We start from the raw sequence: 22,466 nt of genomic DNA, 5'->3' as shown, positions 1-22,466 counted from the left end.
CTTTATTATACATATAACCTTTACTGTACAAGACTTCAACCTCGAATTTCCGTGTTCCCATCGCTAGAGCTCTTAGGAGAGCCTGAACGAATGAATGAATGATTGAATGATTGAATGAATGAACGTTAAGAGTCAATAAACTGTCTGATATTGTGTGAACACGAACATTAACCGGCATATATTTGCTTACAAAACTAAAACAAAATAAATATTAATTATAATAAATGCTAACAATAGTCAAATGACAAAATCAAACCCGATCTCAAACATAACCCAAAACAACAAGTTTGGAGAGCGTTTAATTTAAATTTATACCTCGCTTGCAAACAGATTTCGTGATTTTTTAATTATAAAATCTGTTGTGTTGTTCTGTTGTTTAACGACAGTTTGTTGTAAAGTCGAGTACAAAGATTATTAATTTTATTAAAACATCTTTAATTGATATTAAAACAGACGTTTTCGTGTTGGGTTTAATTAATGTTTTTGGTACTTTGTGAATGTTAAATTGAAGTTGTTGGTTGGCAAAGGGTACCTTTCAAATAGGCCGGTATAATTATATCGAATATTGAGAGGTAATCATCTCTCAGTCGACTGTATCTAAACCCCATTACACTTACGATCAGTTGCAGTGGGGTCACTTTGCCGCGAGCGATATAAAAAAAGAATTAAATACTACACAGTGTTCTTTCTACACATTTAATTTTAAAGGCCAATGAAACCACATACTTATCTACATGGAAATAACACTTTACAGTAAGTAACTTGAGCCGTAGATGTAAAATAAAAAGTGTAAGTTTTAAACAAAATAAATATTAATAAAAAGTAATTTTACTACTACTCTAAGAGAATTCGTTGTAATGGCAACATAATACTTTCAGTCAGAAATATATCCACACACACGTCATATTCGCATTAAACTACAAAATAATAAAAAAATCAGAAAACTACATCAGGATTTTTCGCAAAAATATTAGTTATTAAGGTTTGATTTTTGGCACAATGTCCGCAAAGGTGAAGACAAGTATGTGGTTTCATTTAGTAACGCAATGTCAAAATGACCCTGTATTACTTAATCATCACATTAGCTATAATGTCCTTCAAACTGGATCATACTGCTTAAACTTAATGGACAATAACAATTAAAGTAGGCAAATCAGTCGGAGCATTAAAAGACCCGCACTCCAAATATTATCTTTATAATTTAATAGCTTTTGCTCGCGACTTTGCCTGCGTGGAAAAAATTTCCGGAAGAAAAAGTACTCTATGTCCTTTCGAATGTCCCAAACTATCTTCATACCCAAAATATCATCGTAATCGGTTCGGTAGTTTTTGAGATTATCGCGTTCAGACATACAGACGTGGCAGGGGATTTTGTTCTTTAATAGTAAAGATTAAGATATACCTCTTTAACAATCAGATAGACAGACATAATAGAATTTGTATTAAATCCGTAAATACACTTGACTACGCTCTCTAACTTACTGTCTAGCAAACCTCAACCATTCAAATCTCAAGTACGAGTCTTCAAACAGTAAAATCAAACCCGAATTCAAATAAAATTTTAATACAAACACTTGAAAACATTAATTAACTTTCACAAGATCGAGAGTTGGCCATTCGTTCGGATTAAATTCGTTCAGTTGTTGATCGTTCTAACAATGCACGGTTGATAAGTGTAGGCCAGGCTTCTGATGGCTTTTAAATAGAAATGTTTGTATAGGACAGGAGTTTGCAAACTAATCTGGTAATCAGTTTAATCGATTCGATCGACATGGGCTGCTTGACTATTGAAATTGCGTATTAATGGTCCCCGGGATCGAAATCTGTATAAATGACGATACGTTTCATCATGATCATCAACGGCAGGATGTCCACTGCTGAACATGGGTCTGCCCGAAAGATGTCCAGATCGACCTATTGGAAGCGACCTGCATCCAGCGACCGCATGTGACTTTAATTAGGTCATCTGCCCACCTCGTGGGTGGATGTTCGATGCTGCGCTAGCTAGATCGTGGCCTCCATTCCAAAACCTTCGTGCCCCCATAAGCCATCAGTTCTGCGAGCTATATGCTGATAAGTTTGCTTCCTATTATATTATAGGACGGATTTAATTCAGGAAACCTTGATTGTTCTAGTTGCGTCGCTACTCACCACTTGAAGGATAAAGGCGTGAACCTATATATTCTTTCAAACCAGTTATCAAATCAACAATTAAAACAAAGCCATTAAACGTTCGACTATTCGACAAAAAAACGTAATCTATTGAAATTCCATTAGTCGCAGCGGGATCAGAGAGCCGGCGATTATCTGCCGAGGGCTTGTGATTCAACGGAATATTATCATTAAAAAAAAACCGCCAAGCGAACAATCACGGGATCGATCGGCCCCGGGACTCGGCTATTTACCCCGGGATCCCGGGATGGGGTTTAATTAAAGCCGGCACTAAGTCCGGGACGGCTACGGACGTTTAATTGCGACCGCGCTTTCCTGTCTGTCCATTTTTCCCTTTTCGATTGTTATGTATTGATGTTAAGCATTCCAATTTTTCCTGTATTGGGTTTTTATTAACTGCCGATGGAGGTTTTATGACTTAATTTGACGTAACACCATTACTTTTTTATATACTGTTTTACCATTGGGCACGGACCTTTATCAGGGTTTATTCCTCAATGCTGGCCCATTGCGTGGATGTCAGACTACACAATACAAATACATCTCCTAAGAGGTCGGCAGGGGCATCCAGAGCACCCATTTTTCGCCATGAGACCACGGCATAATATTGAAAATACCTTTGAAATTCTTACGATAATTCTTTGAATAAGTTTCCTTACAATTTTATGTTAAAAGTGTGCCTATGTATTGTGCACAAACTTTTGGACCATAATATCTCTTGCGAACTTGGCTAATCTCAGTTGAGATTGGCAGCCGTGGCCGAAATTCAGCTAAGAAAGAATCATTGTATTTACGTACGTCCGCCAACCCCTTTACGAAAAGGGTATTATAAATACTTATTTAATTAAAAATCGATACAAAAAGCTATCTCCCAAACTAGACTGGTGAACCGACAATGGAATTTTATGTACAGCCCCAGGATGGTCCCTTGTACCATCGTAGAACGTTTGCATACGCTAAACGCGTTTTAAGGGGGCTTTCGAGCCGTTTCCTGGTCGTTTCTTGGCCATTTGTTGGTGATTTCACAACAATTCCTTGTAGTGAGACGTCAGGAATGCTAATGTTGGAACAAAACGACTCTTATTATGATTAGAGTTGGGTTGTTTTTGCTAAAACAGATAAAACTTTAGTACACCTTAGTATTAAGTTTGTTGGAGTTACCTCTGGATTATCTGTTTGAAATTAGTAGTATTGCGGTCTATTTTTTATATATAATGGTTGTAAGGCTAAATGACTTCAGTAAATTTTTGTGATATTAACATATGTATATACGAATTAGTCTATTTTTACGCGTCTTACGAACCTCTTAGTTTTTATTAAAAAATGGCGTTAAAGTCAATTACCCTTACAACCATCAATAAGTATTTTTGTTTGTAATGTCTAAGCGTAAACCATACGGTTGCAATCTCTTCTTTGTTCCGTAACTAAGATAGTCTTGGATTTGATTCCAGCAACCTTCCTTCCTTGCAACACTTACGGCCAGTTTCTGAAAAGCCGATTAACGAAAAAATTAACTAGTTTGATTTGATCAGCATGTCAATTGACAGACCTGTTAAAGAATCGCATGTCAAGCGCGCGCGATGTTACAAGCAAAATCTAGTTTACAAAAACAAAAACAAAACACACATCACACCTTTAACACCGAAGGAAAAGGCACAAGTAACTAGGTTATGTGAGGGCCCATGATGGGATAGGGGGCAAACCTATGGCCATATCGGGCACAAATCCCAGACTCCGTGCTGATACCTACTGAAAAGAAACTCAGCATCACAACCTGATAGGTTTTAGAACCCGGGACTTCAGAGCAAAGGTCGTATCGCGCACGCAACCAATGAGACCAAACTAAAAACAGAAAACACACTCGTATTTTTCATTTTTCAAATTCTATTGACGGTAATTAATCGTATGACGCACGATAGTTCGTTAGGTTATTTTTATAGAGCGCATACTGTACGGTAACAAAAGATATTTCCAATCAATAGAGAATTTGATATTTTATATAACAAAAAGGATACTGCATTTGTTTTTTTTAAGTATTAAGAGACGAACAAGCCACTCGCTTGATTATTTTTTATTTATATGATACACTAGTAACTTACACAGTAAACATACGTGAAATAGGAGATATAATATGCTACAAACATGCAAGCCAATTACAGGTATACAAAGCATTGGCAACATAAAAAAGACACTGCAAAATACTGCGTTATCTATTATATAAAAATTAATCTCTATTTCCCTTGGTCATCGCATCACGCGTGAATGGGTGGTCCGATTTCACATTTTTTGTTTTTTTGTTATGTTTGTTATTGTCAGGAGAAGGATCTTATGAAAGAAAAAATTAAGGAAGTTGAGCGGAACGTTAGAAAATTTAAGAAAAGTTAATTTCAGCGATTGTCAGAATGCGCGCTGCAAATTCATAGTTAAGATGGGACAACGTCTGTCGGGTCAACTAGTTCTTAATATTACTACAGTCAATCAAAACAATGCATAAGGTCCAGTGCAGTCAATTTATCATTGAATAAAAATAAACTGTTAATACTGCCAATGGTTTACATTTTGTGAAACTAAGAGGCCCGCTTGAGCCTTTCTTATTTCTCCGCGCTAAATTTGTGGAAACGTCCACCGAAGAAACAGATAAATCAACTACGTAATCTTATCCTTCTTACTAAATATTATAAATGCTAAAATGTATGAAAATGTTTGAATGTTTGTTAGAAATAAACTCAGAAACAATCGATCGGTTTTGAATTAAATATGGCTAGCAGGAAGACCATGTTCTGCGTTATCACGTAGGCTACTTTTATCCCAGTAATTTGCTCTTAAGGTAAATAATACATTTTTATTTTATTTTTAAATAAATGTCATTAGTTTCATATAGGCGTATGCGCTATGAACCTCTATAGGGTTAGTAAATTTGTAGCAGAAGAGGCATTTCACACGGGCGAACTAGCGAACAACACCAAATTACAAATATTTATCATGTTCTCCATATGAGTTGCCAATTCTGATACTGCGATAGATATAACGTACCTCTTGGTTTGCCCTGAGTATAGCAAACGTATTAAACTCTTTGCTGGTGTTAGGTATGTTATATCCGTCCGATTAGCGAACGACCGCAAAAGGTGTTCACCCGCCACACTGGCGCGCGTAAATATGTCGCGTTCCGTCAACCTGTGTATATCCGGTTCCAAGAGGCCGGCATGGTGTCTGCCGAGAGGTAATCGTCTCTCGTCAGTCCACATTTTATTGTCCCTACTCTACTAACCACCAGTTACAGTAGGGTTACTTTCCCATGCAAATATTATGCATTAAAATAAGTGAAGTAAGTGAAATAGATGTGTATACATATCCGTATACACATCTATGACACTTTAAACGAATACAAACTTTAAAGAATCAGAGCAATTTAATCCACTAAATTGCCCACAAAAACTATTCAAACCTCGACGATTCAAATAATAGGTGATAAACCGGCAAAGTTGGACTCCGCCACATTCAGGCAAAGCGGAACGATAAGTGCTCCGAGCAGACTCCTGATTTATCTCGCGCCTTACATTTTGCGGACTTTGGCTTCCATTCTGACTTTATAATTTCGTAATCTTCACCTTGCATGTCAGATTTTATATTTTTCTAACGTTACGCAGCAGTGAGCGTGCGCTTAGACAATAGAGCGGTGTGGAGAGTGTTAATACTGTTTATAATTATTGGCTCCGAGTCCGGCAAGCGAACTTACTTGGGGACCAATAATTCAACTATTTCGATCAAAGGCCCCGATACTTCAAGAACTCGACATCAAGCAACCTCTATCCTTAGCATAGTTCCGCATACTCGCTTAATATAGTCCTGCATACTCTTTCTTCGAACTCGTTTCTAAACGAAACGACCAGTCCATAGTCTGGTCGTCCAGGGCAAGGTTGAAGGCATCAGACCGCGGGGAGAGATATTTGCTGGAATGATAAAGTTAATGTACATGTAAAGTCCCGTACTCTAGCAGAAAGATACAGCAAGGGGTTGTGAGGCGTATTACATCAGCTCCGTAAAACACTACATGACTACTCTATCAAGAGTATTAAGACCAAGAAGAAGAATTCGTTTATATAAAATTCTCTGTGACAATATTGAGTAGATTTTTTTATATCATAGTCGCAAATTATTTTTCACAAAACTGCTATCAACTGCCCAACACTAAACAATACCGGCAGATAGTGTTGTGCTCATTATCGATAAGTGACGGTGGAATCGACAGCGTAGTACGTCAGCCGGGCTGCGGCAGACATATCGACATATTACTGGATTTAACCAGTTAGTGGAGTGATTTTTAACATTGATTGGATGTTTAGTTTATCCAGAACGGTTACGCAAATCGAAGTTTGTTTTGGTAGGGAAAGAAATTGTTGGATTTATTTTGTTTCGTTGGGGTTTAGATGAGTTGATGCCTACGATTTATTTTTCACTGTGAATATATCAATTGTCGATTCATACATTACTATTTGTTATGTTGTAAGTTGTCACCTCATTTTAATATGCATATATATTTTTCATAGCATTAGGATTCGTGACAAAATATCAGTCAATGGCGGGTTTTAGTTGTCTTTTATTAAAATTAGAAAGAAAGAAAAATTTTATTCACACAATATACTTGGACGCACACAAACATTTATAACAAGGTATAAAAAAAAATACATAAAAGGTTCGGGCAACGTGCATCCCATGATACTGTCGAAAAGATTCCACAAGAAAAGTAAATAGTTTGAAGTAAATAGTAGTTTGAAATAAGAAGGAAAATATAAAATTAAGATATTTAAAAATATAATTCTGCAATCGATTATTGAGATTATAATTTAAACAGTACATAACTTTAAAACTTGGCGGGATATGAACCGCTTGTGTCGAGCCCACATTTAAACGATTTAAAGCAAGATATTTTATTTATTTGGAAAAAATAACGTTAACAACGTTATTTTTGATTAATGAAATATAATTTAACAGTATATTATAAGTAACATTAGCTAATGTAACAACCACAGCATTTCCCACATATGTAATACTTAGCTTTACTTCATAGCCGAGGAAAAAAGCAATTTCAAACCCAAAAACTAACATGTATAGAATGCAAACTCGTGTATACCTAGTCTTGCCATAAATATTGTAATAAAGAAAAAAGAAAATTGTTAACTGCAAATAACATTTATTACTTTTACAGTGTGTCAGTTTAATACATAAATATAAAACAATTAAAAATATAAAAAGCTTATTCGAAGTGGTCTCCATTGGCTGCAATACAGTCCTTTAAACGATGAGGCCAGTTATCAATAGAAGCACGCACTCTTTCCATGGGAAAATTCTTCACTGCCAATCGTATAGATTGTTTTAGGGACTCCAAATTATCATGGCGTTTAGAGCAAGCTGTACTCTCTAAAACTGACCACAAATCATAATCCAGCGGATTAAGATCGGGACTAGACGACGGCCAGTCTTCAGCTCTGATGAAGTCCGAAACGTTCGATTCCAACCAAGACTGCGTGGACCGAGCTTTATGACCCGGCGCCGAGTCTTGCTGGAAGGACCATACTTGGTTATTGAACATGGTGATGTTAAGGGGCTTAACTACCTTCTCAAGAATGGTATCTTGATACACTTGTGCCGATGTTTTGATACCTTTTTCACAAAAATATGGCTCAGTCACTCCTTCATAGCTAACACCCCACCAAACCATCACTGAAGTCGGATAATGTCCACGTTGCACTCTGTCGACTAATTGGGAAGCTTCCTTAGAGCTTTGAGCATAAATACGGTCATTTTGTTTGTTAAAATGTTGCTCAATTGTAAAAATTTTCTCATCCGTAAACAAAATTTTTCTGTGACCTCCCTTTGCGTACCGCTTCAGTAGTTGTTTCGATTTTACCACCCTATTCTTCTTTAAATTATCAGTTAAGAAATGGCCAGTGCGTCTCTTATAGGCTGCAAGTCCTAAGTCATCTTTTAAAATACGCGACATGGTTCTAGGTGCTATCTTCATTTCCCGAGATAAAATCTTTTGCTTTCGGACAGGATTTCTTCGAATTCTTTCCCTTACTGCTTTGACCACCTTTTTCGTACGAACACTACGTGGACGGCCAGATCTTTTCTGTCACAAACAGAGGAGGTCTCATTGTACCTATTAATAGCCCGGTACACAAACATTTTACTAATACCAAGTGTATGGAGAGTTTTAAAAATTGCATTTGGCTCCATACCTACTTTGTGTAATGCTATCACAGCGATTCGGTTCTCTTTATCACCCCACACCATTTTAATATCGCAAAATATTTTACAATGTATTGGCGCCAAAATGAGAAAACACAATGAACAATCGTATAAAAATGACAGATTCGAAATTCAAATGTAATATTTTTTTATAATTAAGTGTAACAGTATTTATGGCCAGACTAAGTACATATACGAAGTATTCTCATACAACACATCAATAGTACAAATCTATGTACCGACTCCAATCCCATCGGATTGGATGAAGTGAGGACAAGTTGTTCTGTTTATAGCATTTCACTTGTATACCTCTTTGAGTTCGAAAGCGACGGATTGGCGTACCTAGCGAGCGCACGGTGTTGCCAACGATACGATGCTCGGAATACGTAGGATATCTTTTTCTGAATTCGAAAGAAATCTACAAAGCTTTCTATATAATTGTAGCCAGTGTAACTATTGTATGTAATAAGACTAATATTATTAATATAAGTAATATTTCATGTCTCAGGCAAGCGTAGTAGAACACCAAACAATACTTTGCAGTTCAAGGTATTGGATGGTTTTTCTACTGTTTATGGGCAGTCGTATTGCTTTCCATCAGGCGAACGGCAAGCTCGTCTCGTCATTCAAAGCAATCAAAGAAAGAAAAAATATAATTATATGTGTATTTTGCTTCCCGCACTAAGCCAGCGTAATTATTAAGAGCCTATTTCATAAGTTTGAAGTAGCTTTTATTTGGCAGTGATCGTATTAAACAGATCATGTAGATAGTGTTAATTTTAATACTATTTCTTTGGGAGCATAGATTAGTGTTAGACTTTTATATTTGGTCGGCTTATACATTTATTTGACGAGTAGCATTTACTTAAAAGTTGTTAAATAAGCCTTAAACTCTCTCAGTAGTAGAGGAGGCCTGTTCCCAAAACTTGGATTAAAATATAAGACTAGTAGATTATTTATTTTTTGTGCCACATAAAGGCGATATTGCACGTGATGATAAAATGTAATCTACGGACATAAATCGAGATAGATGCGTCAATTGACGGTTGCAAGCATAATTTTAAGTGCAAATTAGATTTGAAGTTTTAAAAATTGGCATTTATTTGTCATTTTTCAAATTATCTTATTTTCTTCCGATCGCAACTGTTATCTACAAGTTGCTTTATTTCAGCTAATAAATCTAGAATTACATAATAACACTACAAGTCACATGGGGCATATCAATAATAAATTTCTAACGAAATCTAATTTTGCCAGAGTGTCGTCCAAAAAAACAAAAAATATTCAAAAACTATGTTCATGCGAAAGAAATCCGCGACATGGCAACACAAAGCCGGAGCGAAATAAATTGCTCGGATAGGAACCATCGACGGCGGGGACCAAGCGGGGGGCGTCGCATCAGGAGGGGCGTGCGGGGCAGAGGGGCGAAAGGTGAGGAAATTCAAATTGGATTGAAGGAAGTTTAGATTAGATTGAATTTAGAGCCACCTTGTTTAATTTACTATGGGTGAGCGGAGTCGGCGGCGCATCTTTTTGTTTTAAAGAAAAAAGGAAAACGTTGGCAAGATTTTTGGCGTTTCGAATTTTAAAATTGTTCTGTTTTAGGCGGTTCAAATAGAATAAAGAATTCAAGAAGTATATATCTGCCGTACATTTGGCGTCTTGATAAAGGTTGCAGTAACACGTTGGATGCAGGCCGCTTTTGATAGGTCCGTCTGGAAATCTTTGAAGGCCTATGTTCAACAGTGGAGTTTACGTGGCTGATGATGATGATGACATTTGCCGTAGACCTACATAATCAAGATCTAAATTTGTCCCAATTAGGACATATTTATAAACTGTGCGTAAATGTAGAGTACGAACTATCTTTTTTGTTCGTATCTACAGATTTAAATACCTCATAATCTTTTTAACACGTCAATTTCAAGAATATGTATGTGTGCGTACATAACACTTTTTTCGTTTAATTTATTAGGGTTTAGCTAATGTATATTTTTAGTATCGTAGATTTAAGGTCTCTTTTTAAAACTACATTATTTAATGTTCTTTGCTATATTATTTATTACTGAAAATAAATAACTCAATTCTCATTGTATAGAATGGTGAACCGGAATTCGTGACTTCGTAAATCTAAGTATCGTAGGTACTAACAAAAACATTCTAAAGAACTCAATGCGATCCCAATTTGTCAATACAAAAGATGTACTTAGGTTCTTTCATTCAAGTGTTTTACGGGCGGCTTTTTTCTTTAGTTTTTTAGCCTCTATTGATAGAGTTGGGTGCGAAATGTGAGGACATTGGATAATAGTAGAGTTACTTTTAAAGGTAAATAATTGGGAAAATAACAATGTATTTTTAAACAATAGAGATGGGACAAAAAATATTCTTATATATTGTTAAGAACTGAAGCGAATTGACAAAAAAATAGCTACAGGAATACTTTCTACTAATAATTATTCTACCAACCGATCGGTACAATTGTCCATGTTCAACTGCCTTGGCAAAGAGAATACAAATACTACGTAATGTACCTCGGTCTGTCAAATGCTCAGTGTTTTTATAGCAAAATGTGTCACAAATATCTTTATAAAAATATTTCTTATCTTTACAAATCTTAACTATGTATCACACATATTACACATCCATAAAAAACTTATTTTGAATGCCTACTCTACTAAAGGACTAATTGATCAAAACATCACATAAACACCTAACGAAATTTATTTTAATATAGCCTCAAACCTTCATAAATTGTACCCAATTAATACATTGATGAGTGCGTAAATTTAGGCATTTAAATACGTTTTAATAAACCTACTGTAAAAAAGGCGGTAGAGTTTTATGTGTATGTGTGAGCGAAATATTTAAGAATTTTCAGTACATTGATTGGTATATTTAAATAAATAAGGTATTAAGTTCGCTAAGAAGGAAGTTAATAAGTTACGTCACAAAAACAATATGGCCGACGCTAGACTTTTATTTAATAGCTGACACTCTCGTATGATTCGTACCAATTTAGTCCTTTTTTATGTTTGCTCGCAATAATGTTCTTTGCTAGCCTGGATTATTCCATATAATTTACAACGTACTAATGAAAGTCCAAGTAAATTCAGTCCAGCCATTTTTAATATCACACACACACATCACGCATTTATCCCTAAAGGGGTATGCAGAGGCGTAACCAAGGCCCTTTTCGCAAAGTTTGTTCCGTCCCATAATGTAATTGGGGGCGAGCCTATCACCATATCGGGCACGAATTTTAGACTCCGGGCTGATACTGAGCAGAAAAACCCAAATATTACTTTGCCCAACTCGGGATTCGAACCCAGGACCTCAGAACGCCGCCGTACCGCGCATGCAGTACAATTACGCCACCGAGGCAGTCAGTCGATTTTGAATATCAGGCCGATTAACAAATGCTTTGAAACGCCATATGAAATGTTACGTATAAATATGGAAGTATCTAGAAAAACCCTTTATTTCTGTCAAACATATATTATACTTATGTCTTCACAGTTAAAATCACAAATTCAAAAATACAAAACCCACAAAACGTTTCATCGCGGTTGCCAAGATGCGAGATAGACGATTCGCATAATCCCTCCCCATAGAAGGATATCGGGTCTTGTCAGCAATTTCGATCCGTACTTATATTTTATGATATGTGCGAGTGTTTTGGATTCCCAGGGGGGGCGGGGTTACTGTTATGCTTAGACGTTATTCGAAATAAAGAGAAATGTTAGATAAGATAAGATAGCGGCGATAGCCTAGTTGGGTGTGGAACGGACTGCTAAGTCGAATGTCCGCAGGTTCAAATCCCAAGGGCACACACCTCGGACTTTTCTAAAAATCATGTGTGTATTCTTTGTGAATTTATCGTTCGCTTTAACGGTGAAGGAATACATCGTGAGGAAACCTGCACATCTGAGAAGTTTTATATAGGAATTTTGAAGGTGTGTGAAGTCTACCAATCCGCACTAGGCCAGCGTGGTGGACTAAGGCCTAATCCCTCTCAGTAGTAGAGGAGGCCCGTGCTCAGTAGTGGGCAAGTATATAATACAGGGCTGATATATTATTATATTAGATAAGAAAGGCGTGTAATTTTTGAAAATAAAATATGGTTATGAGATATGTGTTCCCTGGAGGAGATTAACATTAAGCTGGGAAAATAGACCTCGTTTTTTTCGATATGTGGGATTTTGCGCCAAACTTGGGAGTTGGATAGGGATTAGTAGGAAATGTAGAGCTGTAAACGAAATGTCTACAATAAGTCTGAAATAAATGAGAATTTGTAGTTTTAACCACATAAAACACCATTAGGATAAATGTATTTATATTCTTCGAGAATAAGCACCCTATATAAATCCAAAAGAAGGTACATCTGTGTACCAAATTTCATCAGAACCCGTACAGCGATGTCAGCAATTACATCTAACATACATCCAAACGTCACAAACTTTCACATATAATATTATATATAAGACGACAAGGTATATTTTCGCATAAACTCTACAAACAATTCTTCCTTACAACGAAGCTCCAAAGCCTTAACCCAAATACGTCAGTTAATAGATTCGGCAATGAACAATATACAGGGGGTTTCAATAAAACGCGCCCGTACAATTTGCTGGTCTACGGCGTCTCCTAATTTGTCATTCACGATACACTCCTACAAATAGAAACGGGGAAAAAAGAACGAAAGTGTGGTCATAGAGTTAGAGGTTTAGAAGGAATATAATAGACGCGAAAAAAATTATTTAAATATAAGTATTTTACTAACACTATCATTATTTCTTTTATAGATGACTAGTTATTTTGATCCGATATAGATGTAACCTAATTTAGTGCTCAAAAGAATATTCTAGAAGTGAGTATTAGATGCCTAATACAATGAATGTTGCGTCATAAAGGCTTGGCAGCTTAAGTGGTTTGTATTCATAATTTTAGGCTTCGTAATATAGTAGAGTTCAATCGATAAATCGATTAATATTTTAGTGGAGATTTTTCTAAGCCTTCTTGCCCAAGATTAAAAGCCCCAGAGAAAGAAGATGTCAGGCAAACTATTATAATATCTAAGCCATTGTTTCTACAAAACGTATTTGAAATTTAAATACAATATACAATTATGGCTCTATGTTCGGTGTAATGTTAAGAATTATCACATAATATTTTTTTTTACTTTAGTATAAAATATTATATTAAATTAGAATCTAGTAGAGCCAAGAAATTCTCTCCTAAAACTTTATAAATATTAACACGCTCCCGCTACCTCTCATGGACACCCACACCGCACATTTCACGGCCGCATCCTAAAAGCCCCGCTCGCAATTAGGTCGCGTTGTGAGCTCTTTTTTGCGTTTTGTTACGAACGGGAACGAATGGAAGATCGGACCGCAGGCCGCTCTCGCAAGAAATCGAAACGGGCTTGCCATTCACGAATGAATGAATGAATGGGCCATGTCATAACGTGATGAGTAAATTTTTTATGTCACATTTACATTAATATGGCTCTTTTGACCGGCCGTTTTGGGGTCTGTTGAATAGAATTTTGATATGAATATGGGTGTTTGTATGGGTAATAAAATTAACTTTTGTGTAGTCCCTATTAATTATGTAAGAATATGGGACGAAGAAGAGCGAAATAAATATGGCATGAATTTATTTATTTTTATTATATTGATTAGATCTATGATCAATAGTAATATTAGTAACATGATTATAATTTTTACTGACTGCCTCGGTGGCGTAGTTGTACTGCATGCGCGAAACGACAGCGCTGTGAGGCCCTGGGTTCGAATTCCGGCTCGGGCACGGTGATATTTTGGTTTTTCTGCTCAGTATCAGCCCGGAGTCTGGAATTTGTGCCCGATATGGCGATAGGCTCGCCCTCTATCACATCATGGGACGGAACACACTTGGCGAAAAGTGGGTGCCATGGTTGCGCCTCTGCATACCCCTTCGAGGATAAAATGCATGATGTTGTATGTGTTGTGTATTATAATTTTTATCATATATTACGCTTCCTATATGCAATCTATATAAGTAAAAAGCAGTTGCCACATGTAGGTTTGTAAGAGCATCACTCGACCGGCTCGATTGATTCTTTTTTGTTGTAGCCCAGCGTAAAAGTCTAATAAAAGACGCAGAAGGTCGCTGGATGCGGGCCGCTTCCAATATGTCGATCTGAAAATCTTAGAGGAAGGCCCATGTTCAGCAATGGACATCCTGCCGCTGACGATCATGATGAACCTTATCGTCATTTATATAGATTTCAATCCCGGGGACCTTCAACACACACAATTTTGCCCTACCTGAGAATTTACATAAGATGTGTAATTAAAAGCCTATTAATAAATAAATTTTAATAATATATTACTTTGAAATTAAACTACTTTTCCGGATTCTATCGCGGTTTTTTGTATTTTATTTTTCTCTCGACGTTTCGAAGACTTTGCAGCCTTCATGTTCACGGGGCGGACTGAGGTGTTGTTCATCCGTAAAGTCAAAGTTACAATATCTACCTACATTTTACAATTTTTAAAATTTTTAGCTGTTGGTTAGTTTAATTTAAATGTCTAATTCGCGTAAACATAAGAAATCAATATATTACTTATTGAATTTTTGTCTACAGGAAATCGAACACTGCTATTACCACGGCACGGTGAAGGACTACCCCGGCGCCTCCGCCGCGTTCCATACGTGCAACGGCGTGTCTGGAGTCATTCACATCGGCAACGAGACGTTCGTCATTCACCCCTTCTACGGGGGCGACTTGTCGGTCAGTGCATTGTTTACTTACTATACAGGGTGGTGGGAAATACGATACGTCGTTTCTTTATATAGATGTGACAAACTTGTTTATTGAGATAGGTTTGTGATTTTGTGGTGGAAATGTTTATAGAAGTGTTTACCGTTTTCAATTCAATATTGAAGAGAGTTATCGTATTTTCTATGGGTATAGTATATGTATAGCGTTATCGTAATTTATCACGAAATTTGATTTCTGATCTCCGGTATCACGTGATTAATAAATATCTTTATTTATTTCTTAAAGCTATTAATTCCCAAGTTAACTAAAACAACCATTCCTTAACAATTATTCAACACCGAAATATAATTAGTTTCCAAACTCTAACGCGTTTCTTTTTAAAATATTTTTTTTTATCCGAATAATTAAACAAAAAGGATTTTGTGGTTACTTTATCTACCAAAATCTGATGACGTGATTGTAATCAATAAAATCTCGTGACGCTCATGATGCCAACACAGCGGTTAATTAACAATGTAATTACAATAGAATGTTTAATATTCAACACGTACGTACGCCGTGTTAACATTGTTTAACAAACAACCTGTATCTTTGATTGAAGGTAACTGACGCGGATAACGTACTATGTTCCAAATCAAAAAGGAGTTCCGGAACGTTAATATTGATTGTGGAGAAACGTTATACTAATTTTGGAAATGTATGATTTGGTGATTTTTCACCAACTTTAAAATTAAATTTATAAGTATTTTTACTCAGTAAGAAAAGTTATACAAAATTTGGGACCATTTTAACCTACTTCAAAATCAAATTATTAGATTTTTTTTCTCAGTGTCGGTGATTGGAATTTATGCCCGCTATGGCGATAGACTCGTTCCTTCATGGGACGGAATATATACGGTGGAAAGTGGGTGCACAAGATACATCTCTGCCTACCTCTTCGGGGATTAAGGGCGTGCGTGTGTGTTTTCAAAATCAAAGAAAGTTCTTAATTACTGTGTTTGAATTTTAGTCATAAAAAAGCCATCTTGGTTTTTTTTTGCAACTGCGCCCATAACTCCTCATTTTTGAATAAAAATCATACTATTTATTTTCCTGGGATAAGAAGAATGCATACTATTTCACATCAATATAATATTTGTCTAAAAATTTTCCATTTCCTACGTTTACTTTTAACAGAAGTTCAAAAGTATTTCGGGCAAATAAAAATGGTAAACTAATACAATCTATTAGTTATATTGTTAAAAATCACATTTTCTCTATTACTTTTATTTTTTACACGCAAATCCAGTAACAATCTCTGACTAAGCACAAGTGCCTTCGCATTAGATGATGTATGTTCGCGCCGCATTATTTGTACATTACCAGACTATTTGCATTAAGCAGAGTTTTTCTCAAGCGCCCACTTTCGATAAAAAATGTTTGACATTTGTAAACTTAGGGAGACGAGTGTTAAGGCATAGGATGAAGCGAGAGCGGAAAATGTTTTAAAAAGCTTTATAATTGGATATATTTTATTCTACTTAAAACATATTGCTATAGTTGTGATGTTTTTATGATAGCTGTATAAGCAAACAATGAAAGAAATTTTCGAAGATCCTAATAACCCGTCCAAATATACGTTTCTTTAACGCCAAACAAGCATCCGTATTTCTTCTAACATTGTAATATGTTAGATGTAGATTACTAAATCAAATACACTCGCACATAAATTGTTTGTGAGCTCTATCTTCGCAAGTTTTATCTATCATGTCAGGGTAAAGACGGGCAATTGTGCATACAAAAATAAATAAACTAAATTAAGTTAAAGTGAAATTGTCGCGTGGTGATACGTCGGCTCGCGCTATTATCTCTGTTATTCCGCTGACACAAGGTGACGTCACTTCCTCGCCTTACGAGTCAATTGAGTGATTTATATCTCACGTACTGTGAGCTATATCTTCGCAAGTTTTATCCATCAGGTCGGGCAATAGTGCGTACATTTGATTGCTTTCCCGCTTATACTTTAAAATTCAATATCCCGCTCGTCTCTCGTAACACAGACCGACGCTAAATTTATTAGTACGTAAGCAGATTTGGCGTTGACACATTCAGAACTCGCGATACAAATGGAAACGTATTCGCTTGTTCTCATTTTTTAAACGAAATATTTCATTGTGTCCATAAATTTATTATTTTTTGTATAAAACAGAATGACGGGACGTGAAAATAGCTTTATAAGCAGATAGAAGTGATTTATAATAATACCAACTCTATATTGCTTACTGCCTACTCCTGAGCACGGGCCTCTTCTACTGAAAGGGTTTAGTTCTTAGTCCATGCCGGTATAGTGCGAGTTGATAGACTTCATATACCCTCGAAATTATATAAATAGAAGCAATACAAAAATAATTAAATTTTAAAGTAAATGAATCCCTCCAATCAGAATTTCGGCCACGGCTGCCAATCTCAACGGGGATCAGCCACGCAGGATATATTATAGTGCACAAGTGTGTGCGCAATATACAGGTGCGCTATCTGTTCCTTCACTCTCATACAATTTTAAAGTACTGTATAGCCATCTGGGTATATTTATTAATAACCAGAAATTTGTTTCATTCGAAGGACAGCTAGAAGAGCCGTTTGGGGAAGGGTAAAAAATCCCTTATTTACCTCCACAGCTATCAACGCTATCCTTCAATTAGAACGTTTACGGTTGCAAAAAGACTGATGTACCCCCGTAAACGGAATACGGTCTGACCTTACTTTATTGATTTATGTGGAGTAAGTTGTAAATACCTTTTATAGTACTCTTCTTTCTCTAGCCCTTTCATTCTAGTCCGGGGTCAGCTCAAAACAGGTCTTATTTGAAAATAATTTGACATAATTTTTAACTCCATACATCAACCATTAAATGAATCTTTTCAAATCATCTTAAAATTTCCACACAATGTTCCCTACCCGGGAATCTAACTACCATTTCACATGCTAGTCAATATACAAATCAGACCCTATCCAGACGGACTTGCCAGGTACCTAAAACACAATGTTGCCCGACGTTAAAATCGAACCCATTGTTTTCACTAGACAAAAATAGACAAAGCGCTCGTACTAAGTACTGTCTAGTCTCGTGAGGTACCTGTCTGGTTGCTAAGCAACAACTCCCTTTCGTGTCTAATTAACGATTTTCTTTCATTGCTCGTCACTTAATTAATTTTCAGTTAATCAAAAATACGTTACGCGAGACGGTGTTTATACGTGATTTCAATGTAATTAAATTTTGCTATAATTATATTTGGTATAATGCTACATACGGGCTTATTCGGGCTTTATTAAAATAACCTTATTTTCACGATTTTGATGGGCTAGATAATAGGTACTCGTGATAGAAATTCTATAATATAAAGCTGTAGTGTTGAAAGCTCTAATATCAGAAAGTACTAAACCGATTTTTTTTTTCACTAAGTAATTACGTCACTCCTGAGTGTAATGGGCTATTTGTTATTTTGAGATAACATTTATAACCCAGAACAGTTTTTTTACGCGGTGAAATGCCTAACAATACTTTGTAATTCACCTTGAATTAATATCTCATGTCTCAGGATGGAGAGCGCAGTGGAATACCAAACAATACCTTGTAATTCACGGTGTTGGATGGTGTTTCTACTGTTTACAGACGTATCACTTACCATTAGGTAAACAGACGCTCGTCTCGTCATTCAAAGCGTTAAAAAAATCCGGACAAATCCACAGGCAAAAGCTAGTTATAGATATATTCGTTCGGATTACAATGTACAATTAACTATTGTATGAGGCAAGGGTTGGCAAGTAATTAACGCCGTCGGTCCGGATCGGTTTCTCCTCGCCCGCTGATCCCTCTCACACTCCTTGCCCGTCGTCGTCTTGTATGCTATCACAGGCATACTTATTGCGAAGAGTACTGCGCAGTAGACTTGCAGGATGAAAAATAGGCACACATAATATTGAAACATTTATCTAGTGGCAACAATGAGGTGTGAAAAGTCCCAAGTTCTTGCCGAGACGTGCTTATGAGACGTGCCTGCTGTTCACATCATCATCTCACATCTAACACCATGAATTACAAAATATTGTTTGATATTCCACTGCTCTCGCCACCCTAAGACATGAAATGTTAATATATTATGCCCAGTGTACACTGGCTACAATGCTCTTCAAACCGGAACAGAACAGAACATTGCGATGGTACCTATCTAGTTGCGAAGTTGTTATTTAAACTTCTTACTTGTCTCATTATGCATTAACACAAAAATATTATACATCATCATCAGCCTACAACTTTTTGCACTGCTGGACATAGGCCTCCTACAATATACACCATTTTACCTTACCTTCTGCCAGTTGTATCTGTCGTATTCAGTTCTTGCCAGCGACCTTTCGCAGATCGTCACTCTGCCTAGCTGATCTCCACTCATACATACATACATAGTATTACACCTCTTTCCCATAGGGGTAGGCAGAGACTATGGATTGCCATATTGCACGATTCTGGCATACTTCTCGCGCTTCATCCACCCTAATTAATCTTTTCATGTATTCCCGCCGGTTCCGGGTACTTTTGACCTGGCCTTTACTAAGAATGTCAGATATCTGACATTCGAAGGTTCAGTGCGGTCGACACCTACCGGCTCTCCGGTCTCCACTCAATACAATAAATATACATATAAATAAATAGATAACTGACTGACTGCCTCGGTGGCGTAGTTGTATTGCACGTCCGGTACAATAGCACTCTGAGGTCCTGGGTTCGAATCCCGGGTCGGGCAAAGTGATATTTGGGTTTTTCTGCTCAGTATCAGCCCGGAGTCTGGAATTTGTGCCCGATATGGCGATAGGCTCGCCCCCTATCACATCATGGGACGGAACATACTTGGCGAAAAGTGGGTGCCCTAGTTGCGCCTCTGCATACCCCTTCGGGGATAAAATGCGGGATGTTATGTTATGTGTAATAAATAGATAAGCCTTTATTTCTACTACTTACATACATTTCATAGGACATAATATAATTTACAAAACTTATTACACCTTCACGTAGTAGTCGCCCCCTCGGAGTAGCCCTAAATATACATATAACATAAATTTAAATCCCCATAACAAATTCTTGCATTAATTTAGCAGGCGCCATCTTTACAAACAATTTTAAGCCCCGGTCGAACGTCCGAGACGCTGCCAAATTTATGCCCCGGCGCGATAAGGGTCCGAGATTATCTGTTCCCGGACAAACGTGTCACTACACTCCGGAGTGGGACTTAGGACTCCCGTCTGGCTAATGGGATTTTAAATGTCCCTAAATAGGGTGACAATTGCAGTGTTTTTGTTAAGATGTATTTGTGAACTTTTTGTATCGATCTTGACGTCAAAATGACTGCTGGTCACCTATTGTTCAGTGTTCAGATAAGGTATTTGCACCTGTTAAGTGTTCTGTTTAAGAGTAATAACTGATGAGGGATGACTATCTCGTTAGTCAATATAATGATGCCCTATTCGAAACCGAATATAGGTAATCTTAAATTCAATTATACATAAAATATATTCAAGAACAATATATGATATTGTTTATAACAAATTTGTCAAATAATGAAGTCTGCTTGATTTCCTACTATAGCCTTAAAGTTGTATTAATTATATATACTTAGTTAGAGAATAGTTGTTAAAAGAAATGATAGTCATAATTTACAAATTACATTCCTTGATGAACACACATCTATTCCGATTTTGCAATTTTAATTCATTTACATGTTATTATTGCTTAATGTTATTACAAATTATACATGATCACAGCATGTATGTTATAAACAACTCAATGAGTAACTTTTATATTATATAATGTTAAAACAAACAAGTTCTAGAATAAGATAGAAATATATAAAATTAATGTACAATTTGTAATCAAAACACATGAAAATTACATTACGTTTAAGCCACGAAATTGCAATGCAATTAGTAATTCAACGTTACACGTAACAAACTTAATATATGAGTTTTAAACTGCTAAATAAATACATAATAACGAGCTAGGTGGAGCCTTAATGGCGACCTAAGATTATGCTTTCATGAACGTAATGACAAAATTATTAAAATTTATTGCTTTGAACTTGGGCCGCTCGGTTCTTGGTAAATATAAAGGCGTTTTATAGTAATATAAGTGTTTTATAACACAGAAACATGTTTTTACGAGCTTCAAAGATATTGACTGTTTCGGTGGCGTAGTAGTATGTACGGCTGCAGGGCTGAGGTCTCGGGTTTGAGTCTCGGATCGCGCAAATTAATATTGGATTTTTCTATTCAGTAACAGCCCGGAGTCTGGGATTAGTGCCTGAAATGGTGATAGACACGCCCCCTATCGCATCACTGAATAGAATACACATAGCGAATTATGGGGGCTCTGGTAGCACCTCTACCCTCGGCTATAAAGGCGTGATTTGCGTGTCTTATCTTATTGCCGGTTCGACAAAGTAACCTCACTGCACCTGATGTTACGTAAATGATGCCCGAAGAAAGGTTGCCCAGTAAGAGACGAAAGTACTCCTTAAGGGTCGGTACAACTATGTTTTTTTTTATTATAATAATAATATCAGCCCTGTATTATATATTTGCCCACTGCTGAGCACGGGCCTCCTCTACTACTGAGAGGGATTAGGCCTTAGTCCCCCACGCTGGCCTAGTGCGGATTGGTAGACTTCACACACCTTCGAAATTCATATAGAGAACTTCTCAGATGTGCAGGTTTCCTCACGATGTTTTCCTTCACCGTTACAGTGAACGATAAATTCACAAAGAATACACACATGATTTTTTAAAAAGTCATAGGTGTGCCCTTGGGATTGATTTTTTTTTATTATTATGCCAGTATAGACAGACGAGCTAGCGGCCCGCCTGATGGTAAGCGGGCACCGAAGCTCATACATTCGGCGATGCCAGGGCCACCGATAAGCCGCTGCCTACCGTAGGGACAATATTCTCTTTAAGCCTCGTTTGAAAAAGGACAAGTCATAACGCTCAGGAAACTCCGACACACGTAGTTCATTCCAGAGCTTACACGTACGTGGTAAAAAAGACTAATGACACACATATCTGAGAAACATAAACCTGTATTCGTAGCAAATCGCTTAAAACTTTATATTAGATGGATGTCTTGTTTCTTTAGCAAACGCATAATTGTCGAAATAATACCAAGCCATCGTGGCTTCCATTAATCATTGATGTCAGAAGACAAGTGTAAGTGCGCGATGACTTGCACTTTGACTTTGAGTACTCGGTT

The 22,466-nt window shown here is 36.7% G+C and overlaps 1 protein-coding gene across 8 annotated transcripts in view; it reads left to right on the top strand.

The window, feature by feature from the left end:
- LOC115442556 (disintegrin and metalloproteinase domain-containing protein 11) overlaps positions 1–22,466 on the top strand; it is a 231,073-nt gene that overhangs the window by 103,062 nt on the left and 105,545 nt on the right. For all 8 annotated transcript variants that reach the window (XM_037439663.1, XM_030167614.2, XM_037439665.1 and 5 more), the window contains exon 6: positions 15,053–15,199. In XM_037439663.1, the coding sequence (XP_037295560.1) occupies positions 15,053–15,199 (147 nt within the window). The remainder of the gene's footprint in view (positions 1–15,052; positions 15,200–22,466) is intronic.

This window comes from Manduca sexta, chromosome 17, assembly GCF_014839805.1.
Source record: "Manduca sexta isolate Smith_Timp_Sample1 chromosome 17, JHU_Msex_v1.0, whole genome shotgun sequence".
Classification (NCBI taxonomy): domain Eukaryota; kingdom Metazoa; phylum Arthropoda; class Insecta; order Lepidoptera; family Sphingidae; genus Manduca; species Manduca sexta.
The sequence above is the reverse complement of the archived record's forward strand: the minus strand, read 5'-3'. Positions and strand labels throughout refer to the sequence as shown.